We start from the raw sequence: 23,165 nt of genomic DNA, 5'->3' as shown, positions 1-23,165 counted from the left end.
GATCCTACTGCATGGAGGTTGTGCACTGGGTATAAGGTCGATTTGACAATCGTATGATCTGTGAGGTGGTAAGGTGTTTGCCTGTTCTTTTTGAAAAACATCCTGGAATTCTTGATATTCCTGAGGTAACTGCGCGACTGGGTTAGCAACTGTGGCCAGGCCTTTGTTCAAGGGTTTTTCCGGGTAACAGGTGTGTGCACAATCTGGGAAGGTTATTCTCTTCTCTCGCCAATCAATACTAGGATTATCTGTTTCCAACCAAGGTATCCCCAGTATTATTTGGAACTGCGGGGCTTTGATTAAATCAAACACAATAGTCTATTGATGCCCATCTTGACCCAACAGTGTCATCTCTGTGGTGGAATGAGTTACTGGCCCAGAGGCAATTTCAGTTCCATCAACAGTGGTGATGACATCCGAAGAGGTTTTTTTGCAGAAAGGTAGATACATCCTAGAAGCCAATTCGTGGTCCATATAGTTACCTACGGCCCCGCTATCAATGTTTGCTCTTACTGCGTGCATACGTGATGGCTGCATTGGATCAATAAGGACCATTGGTATGATTAGGTGCGAGGTCTGAGTGTCCTTCTTCAAGCTCGGCAAGCGGACCTCTACGCTTGTCGGGCGTGGTCGTTTCCTGAATCAGGTTCTGTTTGATTTCTATCAGCGACTCTGACTGTTTTCTTGGATGGTTTTATAGGGAAATCCCATAGAAAATGTCCTGAGGCCCCACAGTATAGACACAATTGCATCTGCCGTCTCCTTTCTCTTTCCTTTTGAGTTAAGGGTCCCTTAACCCCCCCGATCTGCATAGGTTCTGCTGCATCTGTTCCTTTGGGGGTGATGTTGGGTTTTACCAATACCCGATTCTCGAACTTAGCTCGGTCAGCCTTTCTATTCTGAAGTCGATGGTCTAACTGGACCACTAAGTCTATATATTCTGCGCAATCCTGAGGTGTGTTCACAACTTGGGCCAAAACATCTTTAAGTTCTCCCCGAAGTCCACGATGAAATAGTGTAATTCGTTTTACCTCTGGCCTTCCGGTTTCCACCACCAGCCTATTAAAGGTTGCGATATAGGTTAACAGATCCTGGTTACCTTGTCGTAGGGATAAAAGTTTGTTATCCAGGGCATGTCCCTGGGAATGTCTAGCGAATAGTCTTTCCATGCTCATTTGAAAACCTTGAAAGTCCCGAAGAAGAGGGTCGTCCTGATTGACTAGTGGAATCGGCCAATCAGCTGCACTGCCACTCAGGTATGATAATACAAAAGCTACTTTGGCTTGGTCATTTGGAAAAGCTACAGGTCTGCATAAAAAGTGCAAGCGACATTGGTTCATAAACACGGTAAACCTTTTTGGGTCCCCAGCAAAGCGTTCAGGTGGAGATAAAGGAATAGCCCCTGGTAAAACCACTTGCACCGGATTGCTCGATGAAATGGGAGTTGGATTCCCCCCGAGTCCTGGTAAAGGTGTTTGCCCTGCTTGGTTTTGCAGCAGCTGCCTAGCCAGATCGTCAGTGTGCTCCTTCGAAACAATCAGTTCTCTCCTGCGGGCATTAGTCTCTTGGCGAGCAGAGTGCACTTCCGCCCTAAGTTCCCCCAATAATTGGGCCAGTTGGTCGGTTTCCGAGGTTTCCATAACGCCAGGTTGGGGATTTATAGAGGGGCTTCGCGTTCTGTTACGCTCATCTGGCTGCAACACAGGGGCATCGGTCGGACCTGGACGGCTGCGGTCTCCACCAACGTGATGCGTAGTGCAGAGATGACTGACTGGACTGGCCCTCCTAATCTTGACTGCTTGACCCGTAGAAGTATTCTCCTGCAAGTGGAGAGATGGATTTAGCCACCCGTGGATTCAAGTGATGGCACTTCCCACTAATCACCTCCGAAGTGCCCTTTCAGCAATCTCACCTTATACTCTTGAAAGATGAGCTCTCCATCCTGCATGGATTGCAGGGGCGCGTTGATGCCAGTTACTTCACTGGTTTGAAAGTGTGGGAGAGTTCCGGAGAGTATTGACTCTGAGGTTCCTGGTGAGGACCAGTAAGTATCAAGTTCATAGAGTTCAATATGTCCGATGTTCCCTCTTGTTCCCCCCTTCCTTCCTTGTCTTGCAGCTGAGTTTGTGAGAAGATGCTCTCGTGGTAGCTGGTGGCGCTCAGGTAAGAGTCTGTATTACCTGACGCTGTCCGGTAAATGTTGCACGTGTTTAGCGTGTTGTTTTTCTCTCTCTTTACAGGTGTGGCACATGAAGATGTGGAGAGTTATAGAATAATGCCTCCGGTGGTAAATCAGGTAAGTCTATGGTGATAAGAGTTTTATTTTGTTGGTTTTCTCGGCTCACCTTGTTGTTTTCTTTTGTCCCCCAGGTGCCGGAGTTCGGCGAAGAAATGATGGAGGCAGCGCCGAATCGAAAGATGCTGCGAGGACTGGTGAGTATGGTGTGGCACTGCAGCTGGAGATGCAACGCATACTGAAATGATGTTCTTTCCAGGTCCGGAGGCGAGATGGATCCGGAATCAGGTGAGCAATTCGAAAATAGTTCGTTTTCTAACCTTGTCCTTTTCTTTCCTCTTGTTTTAGTAGCTCCAGATTCGAGGCGGGCGTGGCAGAAGACTGGATACTGACTGCAGGCACGGTGAGCGTTACGCTGCTGGATGCAGAATAACGCGAAGCGTGTGCTGCTGTTCGGGCGTGGTTTAAATAGCCTCCAAAGTAGTTCCAGGTAAGAAGTTCCCCAGAACCACGCCCGAGTAAAAAATAGTCCCTGTAATAAAATAGTACCATCCAGGCCTCACGTTGGCTTGGACTCACTTGCAGCATGGTCTGCATCAGGTAAGTAAAGTCTATGAGCCCGGCTCCTATGGCGCCAGGACTGATTTCTATGATGAGCCTGGCGCCTAAGGCGCCAGCACTGAACCCAAACAGCCCCCAGCCGGAGCTGTTGGGGTTTTAATAAGTATCTGGATGCCTGCTCCCGGAGCTGATGGGCTTGTTCCTGATGCCCGGGGGTAGGCATCATGACAGGGTCGGACGAGGCAGGGGCTGCTCCTCTGGCCATTGTTACCTGGACTGACGGTCCCATCAACCATGAAACCAACATTCCTACTAGCAAGTCAGAACAAACACCTTCTTCCCTTCCAGAGCAAGAGGCAGGGGTCATGGCTGGAGAAGGGCGGAAAGACAGCCAGCACAGCAAAATACAGGTGAGTCTCAGCTGCGCAACTCCGGCACCGCAAGTGCCCATAGGTGGAAGGATGGCCCGATTTGCGCAAGCATGGAACTCCTTATCAGAAGATGCCTGGGTCAGGGACATCGCAAGGGTTTTTCACATTGACTTCTTCTCCCAACCCACTCAAGCGTGCCAGTCCATGCAAATACTAATGTCTCAAGCAGACAAGCTAGCGTTAGATGACAAAGTTTGAGGCTTGCACAGCAAGGGCGCCATATGTCCATGCACAGAATGAGATGGATACTTCAGCCCCTTTTTCCTCGTACACAGGAAGCTGAAGGTCCGCCTTGTAATACATCTCAGAGCCCTAAACAACTTAATTCTCTACCGCCATTTCAAAATGGAGGGAGTACACATGCTCAGGGACATCCTGAGGACGGACGACTGGCTGATTCATCTGAACCTAGGGGACGCCTATCTAGCAGTGCCCATTTGTTAACAGCATTTAAAATACCGGAGGTTCACATGGAGGTGTCAGGACTGGGAATGTACAAGCCTGCCTTACAGGCTCTCATCAGCGCCCTGGGCCTTCACCAAGCTCATGCGGCAGTGGTCGCCCATCTCAGAGAAAAAGGAGTAAGACTCATCGTATACCTCGACGACATCATCCTCATGTTGCAGACCGAGGACCTGGCAAGAGAACAGACCAAGATTGCCAAAGATCTGTTTCACAACCTGGGCTTCCTCATCCACTGGGAAAAGTCAGTCCTATTACCCTCCAAGTGCCTGGAGTTCCTGGGCTTCATAGTACACACCCAAGACTGCCAGCTCTGACTCCCATCATCCAAGGTGCACTCTACTTGCTGCAAAATACGCAGGCTTTTGTAGAAAGACACCATTTCCTTAAGGGAATTGGCGAGAGTGATCGGCCTGTTATCATCCATTCAGGCCATCTCTCCCAGGCCATTGCATTATCACAAGCTCCAGAGGCTAAAAGGGAAGCATCTGCAAGGCAATCTTTCTTACTCACAATGTCTAGCCCTGTCACCTGTAGCAAGAACATGTCTGCACTGGTGGCTGATGCATATGGAAGCCTGGAACGGCAGGGCGATCTTCGGATGAGCAACTGACATAGTGATAGAATCAGACGGAAGCCTCACAGGAGGGGGAGCAAGGTGCGGTCCAGTCACCACTTGGAATGGTTCCCCGAGGAGCTGGAGATGCACATCAATTGCCTGGAGCTCCTTGCGGACTCCTTTGCAGTTCTATCTTTTGCCGGCAGAGTGAGAGTGAGTTGTTGTATACTGCTCAAGATGGACAACATCTCTGCCGTGAGATACATCAGTCGTGTGGGTGGCAACAGGTCGAAGCCTCTGACAGAACTAGCCAAGGACTTCTGCCACTACTATCTACGGAACCAGATATCAGTTACAGTGGAATATCTGCCTGGGATGAGGAGCGAAGTAACGGATTGGCATTCACACCATTTGTCAGACTACAGTGACTTGAAAATTTGCAGAGAGGTTTTCCTGCGCTTGCAGCAAATATGGGGCTCTTTATCCAAGGACCTCTTCGCCTCTCACCTCAAGGCCCAGTTGCCAGTATTCTTCAGCTGGAAGGTGGACCCAGCAGCTGCCGCGACAGATGCCTTCCTTCAAAAGTGGAGCGAGTGGATTGCTTATGCTGTTCCCCCTTGACAATGATAGCGAGGAGCCTGGCGAAGGCCCGTCAGGAGCAAGCACAGCTAGTCTACCTGAAACCGGTGGCACAACCAGCTACCATAGTGGTGAGTAAGCTATTAACTAGCATAATTTGAGGCTCCGGTCTTGACATAGAATGAAGATTTTCCAGAATAACTTTAAGAAAAGTCTTGATTCGCTTAAAGACTCAGAGGCAAGCATTATCCCGCCCGACTAAAAAAAATCAGTTAAATCCATAGGTGGGATAGCACATGGGTATTTAACCTGGTATTGCCTAACGTTATTGTTTCTTCTATGTAAAGAATCTAAGTCGTCGTTTCACCCTCGCTAATTACTTTCCCTCCCACATATCTGATACAGGGTTATCTTTTCTCATCCAGTAACCCTTTCATATTGTTTCTTCCCGGCAGGAACGTCGGATAAACCTTCTTGAAGATATAGACACTCCGCACAGCAGTGTCAGCTGACGAGTATTCCTGCAGCGTAAGTTTTACAGTTTGTTTTTCACAGTTTGCAGCGTCGAAAGAGGAAGTGGAGAAAGGGCTGCTGTCATTTGAAGGAACAAGATCACACTGAATTGGCTGTTATGAGTCACATGTTCCGTGGCCATAGTTCATCGTTTCAAGGACCTATGGGAAAAAGAGTTTTTTCTTAGGGAGGTCCAACATACTTTGGACCTTTATTTAGAAATTTATTTTAGGACATTTTCTTCAGGATTTCAGCAGATTTGCAAGTTGTTTTGTTTTATGAACCTTGACATGCTAAAATCTTGCTGCTGAGCTTCTATTGTTAATGTTGAATTAAAGAAAGAGAAGCATAATGCTACCCTCTGTATCTTTAATAGAATCAAGACTTTTCTTAGTTATTCTGGAAAATATTATTGTAGGCTCCTCTCATCGCCTCAAAGGTTTAGACCCCGCCTTCTTCTCCTTACTCATCAATGGCACCACTATTCCGGTGTTACACCTTGTGAAAACACTAGGTATCCACATAGACACAGAGCTCTCCATGAATAATCACATCAATGCCCTTGCCTCCTCTACCGCTTACCACCAAGCTCATCTCCTTGAGCAGACAATTCCTCTCCACAGATAACTGCATCCCACTCTCCAGAGCCATCATTCTCAGTAAACTAGATTACTGCAACACCCTCTACATGTACATCACTGCAAAAAACATTGACAAACTACAACTCCTACAAAATAAAGCTCTCTGTGCAGCCGTAGGCCTCAAGCACTCTGATCACATCTGGACCATCAGATGTAATGTACGCGGACTTCCTATGAAAGATTTTGACTTTCGCACACAGCTGCATAAACAAAGAGGCCCCACTCTAGCTCAACGACTGTGTGACTCCGAAACGCTGTGTGTGTCGCCTTGATCCTCCACCAGCCACAATCTTCACACCCCCAGATTCAATTATAAAAGGGTGGGAGGCGCCAGCTTCCTTGCCACGACTCCTTTACTTTGGAACTCCCTTCCTGCCGACATCAGAGATGTACACTCATATTCAATGTTCAGAAAGCGTGTTAAAACTTGGCTATTTAACAAATACGACTAACTTCTCCAAACACTGTTGCACCTTACTTGAGTACTTCTATTACTTTCACTTGTACAAACGCTGTGATACCAGTGGGTCTGGGCGTTACATAAATGAAATAAATAAGTAAATAAAATAAATAAATAAATAATTTTAAAAGGGAGCTACAAAGAAGCAATCACAATCATCACATAATCGCGCGTACCTTGTAAAAGATAATAGGTATACGCAATCGGCTTCATTAAGCGGAGCAAAATCATTTTAGATAGGAATCTGGGAATCAATCCGTGGAAGAAAGGGATTTTAAGAAATTAGAGTGTATAAACAATGTTACAATTTTACAATGATGGACCATTACACAGATATGTAAACATCAATGTTTGCGCCACTTCAAAATAAACTGTGCAGTTAAAGAGATTTAGCAACACAAATATATTTTGCAGTTTTAAAAACGTAAATTTATTTTTCCATGTTTTTAGAATGCAAAATTGAAGACATATATGTGCTACTTCAAAAGGTGACTCATTGCTATGATGTTTTGCAAAATAAAATGTAACTGTAATGCTAGTTATGTATCTTTACAATATTAGAATCTCTGGAATTCGTTTTTTTTACATAGGTAAATGTCGTTGTCAAAATGGAGTGGTAAGGTCAAGAGCCCCATTTGGCCCTTTTAAGTTTATTTTCGTTTGCACACAATGTACATTTACACAAATGTCATACACACATATTCAAAGATAATCACACTTGACAACACACTGTAAAAAAATGATATGAAACAGATAAGTCACATAGTACAAATTACAAATGGTGGGGAACATTGACACCTGGTTGCTCCACTCCTCAATTCTAGATAGAATTCACCAATTAAAATTCACATACTTTGATTAACTCTAAGATTCCTGATTTCTTGCTCCGTTACTTGATTAATTTCCAAGAAAATGTCTATTAGCATTTTAACCAGTGCTATCGATAATGACAATTGGGAGCCTGTCATAAATCTGTGCCATAGGTCGTGAGTCAGGACTGCGGCCGTTGAATGAATGAACCGCTCAAAGCTGTGCACCCTGTGATTGAGGAGTGCAGGACACAACATCACCAAATGGAATAGTGACTCAGTGGAATCTGATCTACACATTCTACAGATGCACAGTTCCCTCAGGACTCCAACCTTAGGGCCCAGAACTTCTAACGTGGGAAGACAGTTAAGCCGAAATGTTAAATTCCAATCATGGCATTTAGAGCAAGGGGATTTCAGCAAATACGCTCGTAGCTGTTTTGGCAGTAAGCAGAAAAGTTCCTTACCCATGTACAAGTTTAAACGACCAAGATCTGACAGGTCCGTTAATCTATCCCATTTTTCGATTTTGTTCTTAAAGACACTTCGGATTCAGAACCGTTTAGAACCGTGCGAAAGTTATCAAATGCAACAATAAGCCCTTTAGATAAAACCCAATGGAATGTTCACCTGCTTTCTGTGGTGTGTCAACCAAGGATACACTTCTGCTGATGTACTGAGACCACCAGAACGTGAGGCCCAATTCCAATTTGATGATACTTATTGGTACTGAAATCGGGAGACCCAGAACCTGTTTCAAAAGGTTTCCCTCTAGCACATCAAAAAAGTTCCTGCCTGAGATGTTATCAATTCACACCCATACAGCACAATTGGGGACACTTTCACTCTATAGAACTGGATAAGTGGAACCAAGGAGTATGAGCACAATTTTCGTTTTATCACCTTCAACATTGACATACATGAAGAAATCCTTTCTTCCATTCTGTCTACTTGTTTTTCGCGTTGGTCCTTAACTGCGATCTCAAAACCCAAATAATGAATTGAGTCAACTCACTGGATTGTAGCGTTATTGAATTTCCAAGTGCACTCTTTGCACTTCCTTCTAGTAGTACTGACCATAATGTAGGATTTCCCTGTGTTAATCTGCAAGGAGTTTGCTTTGAGGTAGTTTTCCACCTCAGGAAGTTGCAGTTGAAGCCTGGCCACGGTGTAATCCATTAGCAAGATGTCATCTGCAAATGCAATACACCTCAATTTCAGCCCTGACCACTTCGAAACAAATCCTCCCCACTCCTCACTGGTGTCCCACAAATCGGTCAATTACAGGTTAAATAGGATGGGGGCCAACACACACCCTGACACACTGCTTTTTTCAGCTGAATTTTCCTAGCCAACTCTGCTTGTGTATTTAGTCTAACTCTGGTGGCGTTCTCAGGATACATCAATTGGATTATCCTTAGCAAGGATGGATCTATCCCCCACTTCGACAACTTGGATCATAACCTGGAAATGTCAACGTTGTCAAACGCAGAGGACAGAGCAATCACTGCAACATATAAAGTACGCCCAGAGTGTGATCCTACATTGAATAAACAAGTCCTCAATGCTAGACCAATCAATATTTCGCCCTGCAATGGGCTCAATTAATGACTTTTTTCTGCCCATGAAGTGAGTTCTTTTAAACACTATGCTGGCAAAAACGTTAGAGGAGATGTCCAGTAATGACATTGATCTATAACTGGAGGGTTCAGCTCTGTTCCCTTTTTTAAAAAACTGGGACGAGTATTGAGTCAGACCAGGATGTAGGGCAAACATTATCTTGAGTTACGTGCGTGAACAAGTGGAACATGCTATCCAGCCAGAGTGCAGGATTATCCTTGAATATGCCGTTCGTACCCCATCTGGACCACTCGCTCTCAAATTCTTTAACTTGCTGATTATGATCTCAATGTCAAGTTGATCAAAGGCGAGAGGTTGAGATGGGGAACTAGATCTGTATGATGCTAGAGGACCTGTGCCATCTGTGTCCACGTCGTACTTACTCGAAAAAGGCTCGACCCACGCTCCCTCACTTACACCAGTGGCCTGGGCGACTGACTACTTGTGACTTGTTTTTGTTATTAAGTGTCCACCAGATGGCACCTGTGTCTTGTTTCATGATTTTGTGTAACAGCTACTGAATGTTCCTAATGTATTTTTGTATTTTGTGTGATTTGCACCAATTCCTTTGTCATTGTTTTGTGGTCTTTTTATGATTTGCTTTTTCTTCCCAAGTCAAGGCTATACGTTTGAGCAGTTTCCTGTTGTCTTTCCGCATGAAGTGTTTTGGGCTTTGGATAGCTCTATCGTAATTCTCCCTTTTGGGGTGAACAGGTATGTGTAGTTGATTGGGCAGCCTTTTCTCTCTCAGTTTCTTAAGTCTAGCTTTTCAGTTGGGGATGTTTTTCGTCGAGGGTTTCTACGCGTTTTTCTCCGCTGCTCAGTTTATTCCACCACTCTGACAACCCTGAGTTTACTTCCTTTGAATTGTAGCAGTATTGAGCGACCATATTTCCCAAATTAGAGCCGCTAGTGATTTTTGGGACATTAGCTCGTTAAAACCTGAAAACCTCCAATAACCAGAGATATTTGCAACATTGCATGTTCCGTTTCCATGTTTCGTTTTCACGATTTCTAAGGGTCCTACTTGCTCAACCTCAACATTTTTCACAAATATATAATCAATGGCCGAGGCAGCAAAAGCGTTAGACCATGTTGGTGCATCTTTGAGAGCTCCTCCATTTGATAGGTTGGTTTGAGTAAAGGCCCACCTTGAAAAAAATCTTGACCAGGTCTTTCCTTGGTTGGCTTTCCCCGCTGTGTGCCTAGTGGGTACCGCTCCCCTGTCCCCATCCAGTTCATCGAAATCAAAATCACTGACTTGGTACTGCCAGTTAAAATCTCCACTATCACAGTACGACCTTGTGGATTGTCAGTTAAACAACTAACTAAAATATCTTCGATGTCGTTCAGAACAGCCTCGAGAGTTATGCTCAATGGTTTGAAATACATGTTGCTCACAAGGGCCAGAAGAACACTTGATTGGCCCTTGTGTCCCTGATCTTCGTGATCAATGTGGCGTCTGAGTAAGTATTAATTTCAGTTGCACTAAGACCCTTTGTTACCCTTACAGCTGTCAAGAGTCCTTCCGTTGGCCTGCCTCTGGGACCTTTTTTTGTGGGTTTGGATGCAATTGCAAAACCGTCCCAGAGAGGAGTTGACCGCAACCAAGTTTCCTGCAAAAGAATTATGTTACATCTTTCCCACATCACATTTGTGTCATCATTCAAAAAGGAGTTGTGTCCTCGAGAGTTCCAGCTTAAAATGTGCTAAGTACTGGATAAAGCCAGGTCTGATTCGGACTGTGGCTGGCCAAACAGTGGAAAGTCAACCCCAACTTGACGCTTCTTGGTTGTGGGTGACTTATCGCTTGCGGTCAATGTCGAAATGGCGCGTTACGTTAATCCCTTAATTTGCTAGGACTGTTCCACTATTTCCAGCTTGACGCGCGTAATAACATTCAAGGCCCTGGAGTAGAATATCCTCCTTTTGCTAATTTTGGAATGAAAATGTACCACACATTTCCCCAGATGGTCATAATCGAATAAGTGGACATATTAAAATATGTCCGCCAATGCGATTATACTTAATTGCGGGATTGTGGTAAGAAGACTGAACAGTCTGTTTCTGTTCAGCGTAATGTCACGATCATCCTCACGTATAGATTCAAAGATCAGAAAGTACTCGTTCTCTTGTCGAAACAAACTGCTGTAGCTCGCCTCTGTTTGCCAATTGTTGCTCTTTGGGCACACAACTGGGCCCATTGAGCCATCAACCTGCGCGTGGGAGCCAGATTTAAAGCGCATGCCCACCTGTGAACAATTGCTTTTTCTAAAGTCTGTTTGGGGGGCATGACTTCTATTTATGTTTATTCTTGGTGCTTTTCAATGCTTCATTTTTGCTTCCCATTGAATTCCCAAATAAGTCTATTCTCTGTGTGCCCGCTCTTTTGGTATTATTGAGAAAGAGCTTTGTCGCTGTTGGCTCCTTTTCTAAATTTGATGCAGCCATTATTTGCTGTGGTGCCCTTCGTTGCTTGGCTCAAGCCGCTTTCTTGCTGCTTTTTCTAAGCTCCCCCCAATATGCAGTTCTTTCACTCTCATCACTGATGCAGATAGTTTCCCTAGGATTGGTGTCCATGCTCTTCTTTTGGTTACTTGTTTTCCCTGCAAATGTGATGTTTCCTAAAAACTTGCGTGACCCCTTATTTGAGGTTTTGAATCCTCCTTTCATGTTTTTAGATTTTCTCTTCTTGCATTCAGTTCCAGTTTGTTTTCGTTTTACTGAGGTCCCTTCCAAGTTGAGAATCTCTAGTGGTACAGCTTCTGTAGCGATGGTCACCTCTGTTTTCATCCATTTTTTGCATGGTTCAGAGGAACCCAGAACCACAGGCTTCTCGCAACTGGTCAGCGCACCAGGCAGCACTCCTTTTACCAAAAGTGACCTTATCTCGTTTAAGCACTGTGTGCTCATTCTTACTTCGTGCGCCACAGTATCGTAATGATCGTAGAACCATATTGTAGAAGTATGAATGATTGCAGAACCATATTTAAAGCAGCAAGGGACGTCGAAGCACCATCCATTGAGTCGTGGCAACTTGACAAGTTCCCCTGAAAAGGCAAAGAACTGCGATCCCTCGCCATTCTGGAGTCGTTCATTCTGTCACTATCACGTATTAATGTGTCTGGAATCACATCGCTGCATGCATCCTGGGTTCTTAATAAGCCTGGGGACACACTCAGCCGTTCACATAGACTTTCAATCGCCTGTATTTCGTTTTCTAAGCTCACAGAGCCATACAAAATGGTGGTGTTCTCTTGTTGTTCCACCTGAGGTAGGACTTGTCCAGACATTTCGGACTCCAAGTTGTCAGCTTTGTCTTTGCTCGTTAACGTGTCGTTTATTTTAATCAACATTTTATCTGAAACAGCCCATCCATCTTTAGTTACTTGGCTAAATAACGTCAGGGCTGCTGGGGAAAGAACGGGAATATTTTTCCCTGTTCCAAGTTTGCAGGGGAATCTACCTGATGCGCCACAGTTTGCTCTGAAGACTTGTCAGAGGAAGGTGCATCGTCACTCCTCAACATGTATCTTTTTGCTTTCCCATGCATTTCTGAGCCAGTTCAGTGCCGAGGATCCAAGGGACTAGCCCTGCAGGCTCCTCGCTCACCCTGGCTATGTCTCTTCCTGATTGAAGAACTGCTGGTCTCTCTCTCACTTGGCATGTTGGAGTTTCGCCAAGGTGTCTGTCAGGATATAGACTATTTTTTGCTTTTTCGGCAAAGTCTCAAAGGTGAAATTAGTCTCCTTCCTTCGAGTGGTTAGCAGCTGTACAGTCTCAAGTATGTCAAAGGAATCGCTTAACTCACCGATTTAGAGCGTCCTTGGCTGAAGAGCAGCTTTGTAATGGCTATCCATTGCGACAATGCAACGTTCGCCTGCTCGGACTTCAGCACTCTTCCGCACTACGCTACGCGGACTCAAGGCGTTTTTAAGGTGTAGCTCCGCCTCAGCAAGTTTCCAGAAACAACAGACCAACGATCTCGCTCTCTGCAGGGACTGCACTAATCTATGTGATCACTGCGCCGCAACCCCAACACACTTACCTTTAGGGCGGCACACTTCTGCGTGTGCCGCCCGCACTCTGCGATCCCTGCGGTGTCAGCTCCTCCCACTAACGTGGGTTGGAGCTTACGCCACAGGGTGCTTTTAATTAATTAATTAATGTATTTATTTATTTTAACGTGTCCTCCGCTTTCCGAATTGGTAAGCGGGGGACACGCCCGCAACCCCCAGCCCCCGTTACTGGGCGCAGGAAGAGCGGGGGACACCCCCGCAACCCCTGCTCTGCTTGGGCGCAGTAAATGCCACCCTCATTTTGTGCACCTCTAAAGTCGCAGTGACTGCGGGGGCGCACAAATGAGGGTGACATTTTTGTACGATACCGGACTGCACCACTCTGCCTTTAAACGTTCAGGTTTACTGTCAAGGGGAGTGCTGAGGATCTGCCTGAGCAGGCTTTAGTTACCAAAATAATTATATGTGCTTCCATGTAAAACCAGGTCACAGTTCATCACTGAAAAAAAATCCACATAAACCACCGGAGTCAATTTCATTCTGAGGGAGATTGGAAAAATGTTGATGATAGTGTTTACTGTGTCTTTTTCCAATCAACCTCATTGTGGTACATTTGTAAGGTGGAGATGGGGAGCCAGCAGACATACCATGTTCGTCATTTCCAGCTCTGCATTATTAACGAAGGTGCCTTACCGACAGCATGGAATTTCATGTAGACAGCAAAGCAATGGATTGTTATGGAATCTGCCTGAAATTACCACCTGGTAAAAGCAGACAGACTCCTTAGGTATCTGTTGTAAATGCTGCCCGCAATCATTAAGACACGCTTGCACATTTTCACCAATGTAGTGGAGAAATTAAGTTAAGGTGATTTTGCTTATTTGTTTCTCACTTTTCCACACTATGTGGTGGAAATGAGGAAATTTGCATGGAACTGGACTTTTACACAAAAATGGACTTGGTCTCTCTGCCCTGGAGTCTCACATGGGTGAGCAGGATCTTCAGACAAACAGTCATTAATCTAGGATCATTGTGTTCTCCAAAAGCAAGAAGAGAATGACATTTTATTGGTTCTTGAATACAATTAAATTGGAGGTTGTCGATTATTTGGTTTACTCTGGCTTTGACATCTTTAAGAGTCCTCAACTGGCCTTCAATATGGCTAGAGTACGCCCACGCTGTGTTATGCTTGTTGCCCAATTGTAAAAAATGTATTCAAAATGTGGGCGATTTTCCATCCTTCCAGTACTTAACTTTTACAAAGTTACGGTTTCACCATCACCGCTCTAAGGTTCGGAAAGTTAAAATTTTGAAGCAGGTTTATTTTAGCAAAAACTGCAAGGTTTAATTTGGAAATCGGTGCTTTAGATACCCAAATGTGTACCGATCTTTGTTTTAAATTCATAGGTATACAAGTGTGCATCGCCTCTGCATGAGATGAAGGCTATTTTAATATTTTATTAACCTCCCCTTTGACCATAAAAAGGGCATATGGAATTAAGATTGGTGTACCACCAACGACTCCCTGAGTTCTTACGCCCGTTTGTATTATAGCTGAGAAAGGAGGAAAACATATACCAAATTACCAACTATCGTATTACATTTCCGAATATGTATTGGAGGAATGTGTTCTTGAGGGTAAGGCTCAGCCTCATCGAAACATATGAAGTAATAGGTGCAAGAACAACAATGCCATGGTCAAAGAGAGTGTGTCGCTTCTGTAATAATGATGAAAGTATTTAAGCATTGGAGCATCTTTTTATTATATGTCCAATCCCTCAACCATTCACATGGAAGTGCTCTAAACATTTCTTGTATGATTTGAATGCTATAACACATACACATTTTTGGTTGCACATACAGAATTGTTAAACTTGGACTGAAATAATATCTTAATATTATTTCAATTGGTTCTATGTTCTTATGTATACATTATTGGTATCGTTCAGTTCATTTTTATAATGTTGGTTTTTTTAAATTACTGTATATGCAATGTTTGTTTAAGAAGCCAAAAACACAATAAAAAATCTGAATAATAAGGGACATGTCAGTTGAGGCTGTCCAGCTGACTAGAACTCTAATATGAATTGGGGATAGTCATGTGCAACCCATCAAGGTTCCTGTTAGACAAACTACCCTATGATATAGATATACAGTTGGCATATGTACACCCCACAAAACCAGAATCTTTGTGGCAGGGCTGGACTCCACCACAAGCCCAAAGTCTTTGCAATAGGACTGGGCAACTCGAGAAAAACATTTTGTACTGTTTGTACAAGACATCCGCACATTGGCAACTTTACGGAAAGCTTTTGACAACCTCACTAAATTGCATTGAAGGGGTAAATGGTTAATGCCCCCCAAAAAGGAAATAGTTCAGGAGGGGAATCATCCCAGTAGAGGTATGGTCATGTATGTTACAGAATTTGTAAAACAGATTGACTGATGGCAGGGCTTTGTGCAGTAAGGTAATGGGAGGCAGGACATCTACCAGGAGCCGGTCTGAAGCCTTTGAGGTTAAAGGAATCTTTGGGTTTCTTCTACTGACCTTATTTAATGATGCTCATGATTTGGTCAGAGTTGAAGTAAGAAGAGCCATGATCTTAGTCCTTATTATATTAAGCTTAAAGACCATTGACTGTGCTCTGTCTTTGGATCATAGTTGACTACAGGAGATGTTCAGACAAATTGTCTAGCTGTGTAGAGGTCCTTTGGAGGATGTTGTCCCATGTTAACATTATGCAGGCAGTGGATGTTTTATGAATGAAGAATTAGAAACTTCATAAAATGTATTTAACATGATATGAAACAAATTATAACATTCTCTGTTTCTTTCTTTGTTTGATAAATGTGTCTGTGATGTAGAATTAAAACAATTGTGTGAATATTCAGGAGTCCAGACACCCAACATCTGGTATGCATTGGCTTCTATGCCTTGTGCTACTCATGTTATTCCTACTGAGTTTAAAGTACACGACCATAACCTCATTTTTTAATTACTAAAATATTGACATTACCTCTTCCCACTCGTCAGTATGTTTCCTTGTTGCTTCTTGCGCATGTTGCTCTCGCTCCACCTTTGCAAACTCCTCCTGCATCATCTCCTCATGTAGCTGTCCCAGTTCTTCCTCCTCCTCATCCTCCTGTGTTTCCACCTCAATCTCCTCAAACTCATCCTTAGATTCCTCCTCATCGCTGGCATATTTGCCCTCCTTTGCAGCAGTCAGCGGCACTTCAGGTGCTGGATGCGTAACATGCTCTGTGTCAATGAATGCAGTTTCATTATCCTGCAAAATGAAATGCAGTTACATGTTTAGCTCTAGGGGCATGCTCTTGACACATATGTGTGAGCCAGTGCCCAGCATAAAGACAAGGCTCGTCAACACTCAACCATTAAACGTGTTTGGCCAGTAATACGCTCTTTGACAGTGCCTGGGATCCACCTACACACTTAACATTTTACTCCTGACCTCCAACTATCCCAAAGTCTAATGCGTTGACCTCTTGTAGTATTTGCAATTTTCAGCTCTAAAATACATTCCAAATGCACCATGTCTATTGGCTCTAGGAATATGCTTTTAACCATCCGCTCTTTCTGCCTGAGTGTGTATGTTTAAACCCTTTGTTTATAGATTTTGACAGAAGGTTAACACATCTACTGTGTATTTTTAGTAGGCACTCCCTAAACATTCTTCAGTCTACCCCCATCCTTCAATAGATCTGGCCTCCCCGCCTGTAAACAATACTGCAAAAGAGGCTTGCTAGAAATTGTAACAGTGCTAACACAGCCTGTCTTGTTCTGCCCTTTATGCATTCCAACATCCCTCTTGGCCACTGGATAGCTTGGTTGCATTTTACAGCTCTCTTGAACTCAACACTTCAAGAACCATTTTTCAGTATGGCTCCTTTGTGAGTCTCACCAAAAATTAAGCATTGCTTCTACATTCCTGGCATTTGAATGCATTACACCTTGGCTTCAACTTTCTAACTCATCCTCATAGTTTATCTTATTTTCGTTTGAATGTTTCTACTCTAAGTGGAAAGGTTCTTACATATCAGTGTTTCATTTGTAAGTGGGCACATGTACCCAGCAGATGCCACTGCAAAATAGTGTATTACTTGATATGACATGATATGGCATTTATAACGCGCCCCTACACAAGCGTTTCATTAAGGTACAGCAATCTTAGAGGCTAAGAAACAACCTCTCTCGCTCTCCCCGCTTATCACCTGACTGCAGTATCGGATTTGGCCATAAAATGAGCCCAGGCACTAATGAAAATGTGTCCCTTGATCACACTTCTCAATTCAGTACTTTTCGTGACAGTCTGAGTGCTGCACAACGTTTGTGGTAAAAATGTGTTGCCAGGAGTGCATTTCATTTGAAAGCATATTTGGCCAGTAACATTGGCCACAACTAACAGCTCCACAGGACAGTAACTGATCAAACTGGCACACTTTTTTTAATGTTTTGTTTTTATTTGTTATAGCAGAGAAAACAGCCTTTGAAATGTACAAAACAAATACATAAGATCAATTCACATTTTTTTTTAAAGTACTTAATTTTCTTCTCTTCATTTCATATTAGTAGCTCATCAAATTCTTAAAATTCATAATCTATTATAAAAAAAATAATAAATCCAAGAAAGAAAATGGAAAATAGCAAGCTTGCTACTTCAATATTAACTGAAATTTCAGAAACTTAAAATACAGGAATAAACAAAACAAAAGCCAGAATTAACAGAGAATTCGATAACTTAAAATACAAGACGGAGCAAACATATAAAGTCCACAGCAACAGTGTTACCAATTTCCCAGCACAATCTGCAGCACTATCAGGTGGTTATCAATTCGTAAAACTGCTTCACAAATAATACACAATGTGATTAAAGTCTCACAACATCTTCTGTTTTTAACACTAGCAATACATTCAAGGACTGCATAAATGTTACCATCAGCACATTTACTCTCGGACTGTGGCTATCGTAAAGAGCTATCCACAGTAAATCAGAGTCTAATATTTGATATTCTACAAACATTTGCTGGAAGAATCTTGTTCTTCGGGAAAGTAATGCAGGGCATTCAGCGATCAAATGTTTTACTGTCTCAACTTGCAAGTTCTTAGACCAAAATCTACAGCAGTTATCTTGACTAAGGTTTCGCCTAAACAGGATCTCCTTGGTGTACCATAAGTTCATCCTCAACCTCAAATATAGCGATCTACGTTTAGGGTCGGGGAATTTTAAAATATAGGGTTCTATTGAGGGCAGCTTTTTAATGCTGAAGGCTTGCTACCTAAACAACTGCAATAGGCAACATTTCTCTCTTGTATTAATCCAGTCACTTAGCCAGAGTTTTTATTTTACACTAAGCGGATTATTAATCAAAACACTCTCGGATAACCCTCAGTCCCTTCAGTATCTAATAGGGTCTTGGCCCTTACTCTCCAAGCCTGGATCTTTGCTTGTTTGGACGTTAGTACAAACTTGGCCAATACAGACATAACACAAGTAGATTTTCCAGCCATGAGATATTTTCAATAGAGGGAAAGGAGCTTCCAACAATAGACCACATATAGTGACACCAGACCCAATTCATGACGAATGAGACACATAGAAACTGCCTGGGGTAAGCCCTAAATAGCCTTCCAAAAGCAACCCTACATTTTCTGCCAAAATACCTCATTTAAACTGAGCCTTGTATCAGCACTGTAAGTGAGAATTGTGGTCACTTTCTGTTTGTAGTAAATAATAGCAGGTATGAAAGAAAGTTTTGCATATCTGGATAACCTGTGCCTGTGATATGCCCGTTTTCAGCTTGGACTCCAAATCACAGTAATAAGGTTTCTCACTCAGATGGTTACTGATAGCAAGGCCCAAATATGTGTACTCAGTCACCACTTCCAATTCGTTCCCCTGCAGCAGCCACAGCATTGCCTTAGGGTCCCTCTTCTGGTTCATGCCCCACACCATGATCTTGCACTTTGATTGATTAATTGTAAAGGGGTTGGTCTCATCAAAGGAACCGAGTTGTGAGAGGTGGGCGTGCAAGCTCCTGGGAGTTCTAGCCAGCAACACAAGGTCTTTAGCATAGAACAACCAGGGGATTGCGCTCACCCCCAACCTGGGCGAGTCCGAGATGACTTTGGCAAAGTCGTGGCACATGTCGGCAACAAAAAAGTTGAAGAGAGTACAAGCCAAGAGGCAACCCTGCTTGAGTCCTCTAAAGGTCTTAATTGGTTCCGATACATTTCTATCCAAGGACAGTCTGATTTGTATGCTGGTCTGGGAGAGGAATTCATGTATCCAGAATACTAAATACTCTGGGCATGCTGCTTTGCGTAGTTTATTCAAACGGAGGCCTCGACAAACTGAGTCGAAAGCAGCGTGGAAATCGATAAACGCCAGATATATTGGCTGTTTTTTGGCTTGTTCCTGGGTTTTTATCGATTGCAAGAAATGCAAATTTATGGCGGTTCCCAACCCTGGCATAAATCCTGTCTGGTTAGGATCCCGCAAACTTGCAATATCGAGCCAACGATTTAGGTCTCTAAGAAGGAGTCTGGCAAAGAGCTTGCCCGGGATATCCAAAAGGGTTATCGGCCTATAATTCACGGTCGCCCTTTTTGTAAATCGGAATGACGATCGATTTCCTCCAGGAGGGGGGTAGTAACCGAGTCCTAACAACCTGTGTAAAGATAACTAGGAAAATATTGGCCCAAGCTAACGGATGTTGCTTAATCATATAGTTGGATAGCCCATCAGGGCCCAGCGCTCTGGAGGTAGTGAGTTTGGATATATAGTATAGAACATCATCCAAATCGAAATGAGGCTGATCATCCATTGACCCAACGCAAGTTTTGAGATTGCCAACTAAAGGTGTAATCGCATAGAGAGTCTTGTAGAAGCAGGCCCAGACTTCCCCTGGGACCGGATTAATCTGGGAGGATGGTTGCAGACCCCCATAAGGCTTATTCAGTATACTCCAAATTCTGCCAGAACTCTTAGAGGCTATTGCTCCCAACATTTCTTCTGCATTCCGTTGGTAAATTAGAGCTCGGCTAGCCTTTGATCAATTTTTTTATCTACATTTTACAGTTGTAAGGCGTGACACAATAGTGGGGCTAGGGAGTAAACAGATTTTCCTTTTTTCCGCGCAATAAATAGCTTTCCGCACGGCCATTTCGGGGTCAGAAACGTGCAAATTGAGCTGAGCACTTTTAGCACTGGTTTTCTTACTAGTTTTAAACACCTGCATAACATCAACATAAGATGCATGATCCCCCATGCCAGACTGACTGGTTTGATAGTAGGACTTGTGCAGACGCCTATTAAATGCCGACAATAAGCCAGGTGTCCAGTGGAATCTATTCTTTGCATTGCTTAGAACCATGCTGGATGCTAATGAGAGCCTCTGAATGGCCTTAGGATTAGGTCAAGAGCAAAAGACTGTAAGAATGTCATGATCACTTCTAGATTGGGAAACAATTTGGAATTTGGAGATAAGATTAAACAAACCGCTGTCCACAAAAACATAGTCAATCAAAGCTCCTTGAAGGCCTCTATGCCATGTATTCACCGGGGGGATATCTCCCAGCACACACACCCATTAAGTATGTGTAACTGTCGCCCCTTCAAAAGGGAATTCAACCACTTGACAATGGGGAATAGGGCCTTGGGGGGTTGCACAATGCACATAGTATTGAAATCTCCCACCAGAATGACATGGGCACAGCTACGATCCAAAGCTGTTAAATTCAATAGTTCTTCCAGGTCACTAATGAAGACCTCATCCGCAATACCAGCATGGTTCAAATAAGCATTGATAAGGGCCATATTCTCATTATGACCATTTGCAGGAAGCTGTTAGGAGACACCAATGGTGCAAAAGTTAGATTGGCAGTGATTTGAACAGCAATCATTAGCACGGCCATTGGACCCCCTAACCGGCACAATGGCAGGACTTAAAGCAATAATATGTTGATCCCACACAGGGGCAACAGAGAGACATACCTCCTGAAGGGCTATGATGTCATAGTCACTCAGAAGATTGTCTTTAGAGCTAGTGAGATGCTAAAAGCCTTTGGTGTTCCAGGAAGGTAAAGAACAAGGAAAAGATGGTTCAGGTAGCTAATGCTGATTTTGCACTGTGTTATAATTGTTCCCATGGGCCGCCTTAAAATTGGCCCTACTACCCTGATGATTATTGGGCTGCCTATTTTGGACCTTATTAGCCGGTGGCATATATTGTTTTCCCAGAGTGGGCACATGCTGATAATCTAGAGAAGATTGGTTGCTGAACAAAAAACCCAAATTGTAAAGCTCTAAACCTAGCCTGCCACAGTGCGTTTCTCATAAGAGCGGATTTCATTCATAGCTTTACTACCGAAAAATCTTGGTCATGGATGAATTCTATTTGATCAATATCAGTTGAGGTGAGGTCTTCAAATGCCGTAATATCTGCAAAAATGTTCATGACCGATTGCCTGTTAAGGTCATACATCGGAAATGGGTGCGAACGGCACTGTAAAATTAAGTGCATGAGTTTATGATTTGGTGACAATGGTTGTTTCGAATCTTGGCAGTTTGATGTCTTTTTTTGGTTTGACAATTTCTGCCAATGGCAGAAAATAGAGTCTCATTAACAATTGGCCCAGTTCTCGGGGCGAATATATCATGTTTATTTGTCAGTGAAAAGAAGCGATGCAAAGATTTGTCTAACTCCTCCCTCCAGCACTCCAGGGTGGGTGGTTTATCTAAATTGGGCGCCCTGGAAACATTAACCAGAGGGTCAGCTGTCTGGACCACGATTTGCTGGACTATCTAGAGAGCCGGAGGAGCTGAAGAATCATCAGGTTCACCTCTCACTGCTTTAAGGGGAGGCAGTGGGCAGGAGCACCTGGCCGTTCATTCAGCCGCACTAGAGCATCCAGTGGTTCATAAGCTAAGGGTTGGGCATGAATCTGTGACAACAGCGGCTGCCCTGTCCTCTGAGAAAGGGTCTTCCGATATTTATTACCAATAGCCACTCGGGCTAGAGTGGTCGCTGATTTAGGTAAGGACAGTCTTTGAATTCATTTTTGGCCGCCAGTTGGCTTATTGCCAGCACACAATTTAATATACTTAGATTTCTTTATGGGTTGGTTAACAATCGAATTTTTAGTTTTTGGCATAGAAAATGTTATAATTTTGGGCTGGCATCACCTCCATAGCTCCTTGACGGTTAGAGGGACTGGCACCCTCCTCCACCAAAATGACATCACAGTTATTAGCCCATGGTTGAAGCACATTCTTAATTTTTCTCTTTTATTTATTTAAACAAGGTTGGCCAAATTGGCAGGGCACGCTCGCTTCATTAGTTAAATTGGATAATGAAGGCACGACTAAAGCACTCTCCTGCGGTGCTAAATTGGTGGAATTCAACCGTGTAAAACTTTCCCGGCTTTCATTTTGTACAAGAGCCGTTTGTTGATTAGGGGAGCAATCAATAAGTAAGATTTCTTCTGGGTTTGAGGGCAGACCTATGAGTGTGTTCGCCGTGGCAGCAGAGCCCTTGTTGGAATTATATCTAGTTTTACAACCAAGGCAATGAATTAGTTCCCTTTCTTTAACCTGGGCTTTGCTTTATCAGCATATGCTGCATATTTAATTTACTGTCCAAGGTCCCATAAAGCCTGGCTAAGGAGAAAAGGGCCACATTCATAGACTGTAAAGATGTATCTAGCCCTACAGTGGGGTTCCCAAAACCAACTCCAGGTATGCAGAGAAGCGATGTTGACTTACGTCTGGGGGTTGGCTGCAAGAAGGAGCTAGACAGGTCAGACGAATTTTGGGCAGTGGGAGAACACATTATTAAGTGATTGTGAGAGGTCACACCTCTGCGGAATCACGTCAAGAACTTGTGAAGTTAAAGCAGGTAGTTCCTCATAAACTTTGCTCGTCCTTGTTTCCTTGTAGCGGCCACGGAAAAGGAGGACGCGTACACGGGAATCGTGAACACTTCTTTATTCCCCTACATGCATACGAATACCGACGGTGGGGGCAGCACTCCTTAACCCTTGAGTGCTCGGCAACATCACCCCCGAACAATATATTCAAACATCAAATCAACATTCTTCAACAAGTCTCATAGGTTTCCTTACGACTCTCCGTGGCCTCTCCTCTTGGTCACCTGCCTCTTGCGGTTCCGTGGTTCTCACTTCTCCGCTTGTCTCCCCCGGGTCTCCTCCCGGCGGGATCCACAGGTCGTCCCGCGGTTCTCGTGGTTCTGGAGAGG

The 23,165-nt window shown here is 43.8% G+C and overlaps 1 protein-coding gene across 1 annotated transcript in view; it reads right to left on the bottom strand.

Annotated features, from left to right (window-relative positions):
- Positions 1-23,165, bottom strand: part of LOC138579826 (ABC transporter F family member 4-like) — a 613,068-nt gene that overhangs the window by 36,352 nt on the left and 553,551 nt on the right. The window contains exon 9 of the mRNA XM_069650053.1: positions 15,908-16,177. Within this exon, the coding sequence (XP_069506154.1) occupies positions 15,908-16,177 (270 nt within the window). The remainder of the gene's footprint in view (positions 1-15,907; positions 16,178-23,165) is intronic.

Source organism: Ambystoma mexicanum, chromosome 3p (genome assembly GCF_040938575.1).
Source record: "Ambystoma mexicanum isolate Mex_15411 chromosome 3p, UKY_AmexF1_1, whole genome shotgun sequence".
NCBI lineage: Eukaryota > Metazoa > Chordata > Amphibia > Caudata > Ambystomatidae > Ambystoma > Ambystoma mexicanum.
This window is presented reverse-complemented; position numbering and strand designations above follow the sequence as displayed.